This window comes from Solanum tuberosum, unplaced genomic scaffold (assembly GCF_000226075.1).
Source record: "Solanum tuberosum cultivar DM 1-3 516 R44 unplaced genomic scaffold, SolTub_3.0 scf00045, whole genome shotgun sequence".
Classification (NCBI taxonomy): domain Eukaryota; kingdom Viridiplantae; phylum Streptophyta; class Magnoliopsida; order Solanales; family Solanaceae; genus Solanum; species Solanum tuberosum.
In genome coordinates, this window is record NW_006238972.1 from 147,517 (window position 1) to 154,680 (window position 7,164).

At 35.7% G+C, this 7,164-nt stretch overlaps 1 protein-coding gene across 1 annotated transcript in view; it reads right to left on the reverse strand.

Annotated features, from left to right (window-relative positions):
* Positions 1-6,833, reverse strand: part of LOC102597501 (protein MEMO1) — a 25,442-nt gene extending 18,609 nt beyond the window's left edge. Inside the window, exons 1-4 of the mRNA XM_006343450.2 lie at positions 6,648-6,833; positions 4,838-4,922; positions 4,688-4,756; positions 3,574-3,686 (exon numbers count right to left, since the gene is read on the reverse strand). Of these exons, the coding sequence (XP_006343512.1) occupies positions 3,574-3,686; positions 4,688-4,756; positions 4,838-4,922; positions 6,648-6,699 (319 nt within the window). The 5' untranslated portion in view covers positions 6,700-6,833. The remainder of the gene's footprint in view (positions 1-3,573; positions 3,687-4,687; positions 4,757-4,837; positions 4,923-6,647) is intronic.
* Positions 6,834-7,164: the final 331 nt, after the last annotated feature.

Genomic DNA, 7,164 nt, shown 5'->3' on the forward strand with positions numbered 1-7,164 from the left:
CATTCACATACTCTGGCTTCAGGATTGTTGCAGATTGAGAAAAGATCTGGGAATGACTCACTTAGAGGAATTTGATCAATCCATCCATCTCTCCAAAACTTGATCTTGTTGCCATTTCCAATTTTGAGAAACACATTTTCTTCCATAGAGTTCCATAAAGCTCTGATTGACCTCCATACTCCCCATCCATAGGGTTCTGACACTATCTCTGTACACCATGGGTTCAATTCCCCATACTTTGCCACTATCACCTCCTTCCATAGGGTTCCTTCCTCACTAGTATATCTCCACAACCACTTCATCAAAAGGCTCTTGTTTTGGATTCTCAAATTTCTAATACCCAGTCCCCCTCTTTCTTTGCTTAGCATCACAGTATTCCATTTCACTAAATGGTAACCCTTGCCCTCTCCCTCTTTGCCTTTTTTCCAGAGGAAGTTTCTTCTCAGTCTGTCCAGCTTTTTGATAACTATTGGAGGAATTGGAAATAACGACATAACATAAGTAGGCAGTGAATCTAAAACAGAGTTTATCAAGATCACTCTACCCCCCAAGGATAGATATTGAGCCTTCCATCTTGATAATTTTTTTTCTGCTTTTTCCAGAATTCCATCCCATATCCCCAAAGCTTTATGTTTGCTCCCTAGTGGCATTCCCAAGTAGGTTGTCGGCAATTTCTCTACTTTACACCCTAGAATGCTTGCCAATCCTTGAATCTGAGGCACCTCCTTGACTGCAATCAAGCTGCTTTTTCCCCAATTAACCCTTGGCCCTGATATTGCTTCAAATAAGATAAGAATCAATCTGATGTAGTTCAGCTGTTCAGCTTCTGGCTCACAAAGGATGATAGTATCATCTGCATATAGCAAATGGCTGATCTCCTTTCCATTCCCTATTCTGTCTCCTATTTGGAAACCCTTAATCCACCTGTTCTGTGTAGCTATTCTCATCATACTGTCAAAACCTTCCATTGCTAGAATAAAGAGAAAAGGTGACAGTGGATCACCTTGTCGCAGCCCCCTTTCTGATGCAAAGAAGCCAACAGGTTCACCATTTACTAGTATTGAGAACCTGACTGTTTTAATGCACACTTCTATCCATTTTAGCCACTTACTGCCAAAGCCCATTTGTCTCAAAACATTCAATAAAAATGCCCAATTTACAAGCCCACAAGTTGTATTTTCTTATTCAAAATGTCACAAAAAAGGGATCCGGCTTGGGCGTATGGAACTCCTATGGGCAGTAACACAAAAGTCAAATGTATCTTTTGTGATGTGATATACAATGGCAGAATATTTCGTCACAAAAAGCATCTTATTGGCGGTTATAGAGATGTAAAAGTATGTATGAAGGTCCCAGATAGTGTGAAGAAAGAGATCAAAGAGTACTTGCTCAAAATAAATGAGTTTAAAACTCAAATGAACCATGAAGCATCCATGGTTAATCTTGTTGATGATGATGAAGTTGAAGTGAATATGCCAATGGGGACTCCCTCAAAATGTCAAAAGATGCCTTCAAGTAGTGGGAGTGGGTCATCCACCAATAGCAATGTCAAGGGTCCTATGAATCTCTATTTCTCGCAAAAACCAAACGAAAAGATAAAAGGTGGACCTATTGATTTAGAATCTTCTAGGAAGATTTTAAGGGATCGTGTTGTATCTGCTTTTGATTGGTGGATATATGATGTAGGGCTTCCTTTAGTTCAAGCACTCAGAGTTGGTGGTCCTTTAGTTCAAGAGAAGAAGAGAACTTACCTAGCAGCCTCGCAACAATCAGAGGGAAATATTTTGAAGTCGCAGAAGTGCAGTAGCCCAGTATATTTTTATAAATTAAAAAAAAACTTACAATTTTTTTAAAGAAACCCTAATTAGCGCATTTTTCATTTAAGCACGCTTTCGTTCGCCTTTTCTTTAAGCGCACTTCTCGCTTCAACAGTTAAAGCACTCGCTTTTTAATTATTGCTTCGCTTCGGGGAAGAAAGGCGCAGTGGGTGCGCCTCACCTCGCTTCGCGCTTAAAGCGCGCTTTTTGTCGCTTTTCACAACCCTGCGGGGCCAAAGAAAGTATTGAAAAGGCATTCAATTATGATAAAAGGAAATATGAGAGTGTTTTTAAAATCATTGATGCAAGGTGGATAGATCAACTTCATCAACCTTTGCATGCAGCGGGACACATTTTGAACCCAGGGATCTATTATAAAAATAATGACATGAATACTTTAACCGAAGAAGTGTGGCAGGGATATCATAAATGTGTTGAGAGGATGATCCCAGACAAAAGTTTGCAAGAAAAAACGGGGGAGGAGGTTGGTGTGTAAATGAAAGTTGATGGGCTACTTGGAATTGAATCGACCATTAGAGCTAGAACCTTAAGGTCACCACGTGAGCCATTCATCTTTTAAGTTATTTCACATTAACTTTTAAAATAACTCTTCTACAGTTAAATGGTGGATGCTATATGGTCATAATGTCCCAAACTTGCAACAGTTTGCTATTAGAGTGCAAAGTTTAACTTGTAGCACATCCGGTTGCGAGAGAAATTGGAGCGTGTATGAACATGTGAGAAACTACATTACATGATTACTAAATAAAATAGTATCTTAATCATCCTAAGTCCTCCTATTAATTACTTTCTACGACTTATGTGCAGATTCATACTAAAAAAAGAAATAGGCTTGAGTTGAAACGCCTCAATGATCTAGGTTCATCAAATATAATAGAACATTGGTGCGTCGTTACAAATCGTAATACCATTGATCCAATTTTGTTGGATAGTATTGATGAGGCAAATGAATGGTTAACTATAGCACCCCAAAATCATGAAGATGAAGAAGTGTACGAAGGAGAAAGTCTCACTTATGGTGATGTTGCTATGGCAAGTGGTGTTGAGGAGAATATTTATGGTTTTAGGAGGAGTACTTTAAGGGGCAAGGAAAGAGGAGCTAGAGGTTCAAGTTCAAGTAGAAACTTTGTTGATGAGTCGTCCGATGATGAAGAAGATGATGACCAAGTAGAAACCTTGTTGATGGCACTTGAAGAGTTTGAGGATCTTGTTGAAGAATAGGAGTTCGATCCTTTTGTGATTTAATTATGTTTTTTCTTTATATGTTATGACTTATGAGGATTATTGACTATCTATTTACTTTTTAATCTAAGAATATATTACCTCTATTCAGTTATTTAATATTTTTTATTTTATACTAACTACCGCTTTATTTGAAAAAAGCGCACGCTTCGCTTCTGTGAAGCGAACCCTCGTCGCTTTTTTCCGCTTCTCGCTTCCCAAAACACTGGTAACACAACAATTGAAAGATAAATAATAACTACTGGTTTGACAATCGTGTGATGAAGTTGGAAAATGAAAGCAAAAGAGTTAATTGTAATCTGTCAACTAGCATATGTCAGGAGTATGCCCTTGCAAGTCGAGTCAAGCAATATAAATGAAAGAGAGTATTCAAATTAAGACTTCCATTTCCTCCATGACAAATCTTTTCTGCAGAGTTCTTTCCTGGATTATACAAATAGCAGCTATCTGAACTTTTTATATGTTTGATGAAAATAGAAGAAGTTCGCAATACCTTCTTCATCAATGGGTAAATCTCCTATAGGAGTCTTGTACACTATGGCTCTTGAAAGTGCACATTTTGGAGTATAATAGTGGTGAGATGGACCGAGTAGAAATATCCGAGAACTGCAAAACAAGAGTTCAAAATACTAAGGTACAGAGCTCAAAATACTGTATCACATGTAGTGGTTATTCCAGTACTTCCTAGATCCAATTTTCTTTGACAGACTTCTTAGTTTAATCCTCACCAAAAAGAACGACCAACTACTTTCTATAAATTCTCCACCAATATGAGTGAGCTCTTTCTTCAGGTAGCAAACTTTCTATCATGAAAAAGTCAAACAAGTATACCCCCACCCCAATCCCGATTGTTGCAAATTCTGCTTTTAAAGAACCTATTACGACAATTTTCTGAAGTGAAAAAAGAACAATAACTTTATCAAATGCAAATAATATTTCGAAAAACTCAAGAAGAGACACAAGCTGAAAGTTCTTTTCCTTTGGAAGTATCAAAAATCCTGTAAGACAGTCACTCAAAGCTTTAATTTACACTCAAAAGTCCAATGTCAATTTAGAGAGGGGAAATACTATTCTAGAATATTTTGAACTTGATGTATCCTTTGTATGTTTCACATATTCCAACACTAGCACATTCAAAGTTTGTTCTCTTTAATCTCCACTCAAATCAACCTTGGTTGGTCAATTGAGAACGGTTGTAGCAAGTAATTTCCGCTTGTATGTTTTCACTTCTAAGAAAATTTCTCTTGAATTCTTCTCCATGATGATTCCTGCTTGTAACTTTTGATGTTTTCGAACAAAATAGAACCACAAATGCTTTGATGGAATCTCAACTCCATCTCTCAAGATCGATGCTTATTTAACTTGTTTAGCTGGAACAACTTGACTTCTGTAAATACAGCCTAGTTTCTGGTGTATTGGACTAACACACCTCTTTTTATAATTTTGCAGCTTCTTGATGCCTTTCTAATATAAATTTTCACTTCATAAATTTTTTTTACTTGTGACAAGTAACTATCCCACTTCCTTAAAAGAACTTTTGTTAGTCTGCTTGTGGGGTTTAACATTCGAAAATCGGAATTGAAAGAGCACATTTTAAATAAACTCACATGTTGGTCGGGTCTATGTTCCCAAATGCATAAGCTGCTGCACGACCAGAATATGAATAGCCTGCATGACTAGTTAGTTTAACATAACCAGTTAGAACCACATGATGCATACGATCAACAATATATTGGCAGCAAATGGCTATAACTTACGGTGCAATTACACCTCGTACATCAGAAGACTTGGCTAAGCCAGCAGCTCTCAGCCAGCCATCAAGCTGTTCTGCTAGTTCTTGGGCTGGCAAGGAAAATAGTTAAGCGTTAAGATATTATAAGAATGGGCTGTTTTAGCTTTCCCTAAAGCATGACTATTTGGCTTTTATACCAATCCCTCCATATTCATTTTAGTTGATGTTTTACCATTCATCATGGAGCTTGAGATTTACTCGACTTGTGTTAAATCAGTAGTAGTGGTTGAAAAAGTTGAAGTAAACACTGAAAATTTAGTCTGATGGAAAAACGTCAACGTAAATTTCAGATTTGATTTAGTTAATTGAATACTTGAAACTGATGAAATACCATTATTAAGCTAATGGGGTGAAACATCCTAAAATTGAAAAAATGTCATAGAAGTTCGGACGCAGGGCGTATTTTTCAACCCATTGTTTGATTTGAAGTAATGATAGGAATGAACATATGACAAGGACTGAACAAAGAAATGATCTGTGCACCATGCTATTTGGACAATTTCAGACCCCGGATGCTCCACCCAGTTCAAAAATAATAATAATGCAAAGAAAAAGAAAACCCATGATAACAATATTGAGAAAAGGGACCTTTGGCTAAAGGACCCTACGCTAGATGGAAGAAAGATATAAAGAAATATATTAAGGCACCTCTTCTGTTAACTGGGAATCTCCAGCAGCTTGCTTCTGAATCTGATCTTTAGCTTATACTCCCTCCGTCCCATACCTTTTTTTGAGACTGGTTACTTAGTATTTTTGTACCATATTGATAATTTAAGAAAAATTGCAACTTATAGCACATTTCAAGAAGTTACTTTTTTTTTTGACAAAGGTAACAGTCATTTCATGTAGTTTTTGAATATCTAAAATTTGATTAAATCTTAAATTAGGTTTAATCCAATTTAGCTTCGAAGATTGGTCAAATTGTCTCTCGAAAAGAGAAACATAACAACTATTTTTGAACAGAGGGAGTCTGATTTTTCCTAGCATGACTGAATTAGAAATGCCAGTCTTTTTGTGGACGTAAATTGCTAATGTGTCACATTACTACTAACTATAATATGTAAACCCGTAATGTATCTTACAACAACTTTTTCAAGCATAACCACATTAACAATAGCCAATCCCAATCCCTGATGCTGGTGTAGGTTGATCGCCACCATGAAAATAGCCTAACGATATTAAACACTCTGTTTGTTGGAAACAAAACATGTGAATATAGCAAAATGGATATAAAGGATTTATATAGCCACGTCCAACTAATCTTGGATGCAGTACGGATGATTGATTGATATAACAACACTGAATATACATAATAAAGCTCGATAGAACTAGTCCACAATAGCAATACATAATAAAGCTCATTGTTGGTCGTATTTATCCTCCAATTTTTACTTCACTGCACCATAGTTTCGAAGACAATCAATGATTCTTCACTAACGCACAATCTAATTTGAAGAATTAACTTTGCTATTACTGTACTCTCACTTCGACTCAATCCAACCTTTGCTACTCCGAAGAAACTATAAATGCATAATCTATGAAACCAGCCTCGATTCAAACAAGCAAAACCTCCAATTGCACTACTTTTCAGCCACTTAAAGACGGTAATAATCAAAATAACAACAAAAATAAACCTTATTGTAAAAAAAGTGACAATTTTTGCTATATATCAGCTTACAGGAAGATACTCAAGGATTAATCTGTTAAATCAAATATTACAACTATACTGATAATAAAAGTGAAATTCGGAAGAGAAATCGACTGGCGGAACTTACGATTATCAGTGTACCAAGAACCAGCATGAGATGCTTTCCTGATTTTCTCCATTTTTGAACTGAATGAAAACAACAAAGCAAAAAAACCCTAATAATTGGGAAATCTCAGAGCTGTTGTTGAAGCACAAACAATAGCGGAGATGGAAAAAGTAGCTATTTTGCAGTTTCCGATGATTATTTATTTAACTTTGGACGACATGAAAAAATTGAAAAATAATACAAAAGGTGCTCTCATTTTTTTTATCTCTAACTACTAAAATGATCAGCACACGAAATTTATAAAATAATACTTAAAATCTATCAGTCATTAAAATTAAAATCTTATATTATCTTACATATAAGATTATGTAGTAACAAACATTAATAATGTAAAGGAAGATGATAATTATAACATCTTATAATTTATCCTTCAATCAATCATCTTTAATTTGATTTTATAATTTATCATTTTGCTTCCAGGAAGTGTTACTATTTGATATTTTTAGGAAATCAAATGAACATCAATCGGAGATATTAA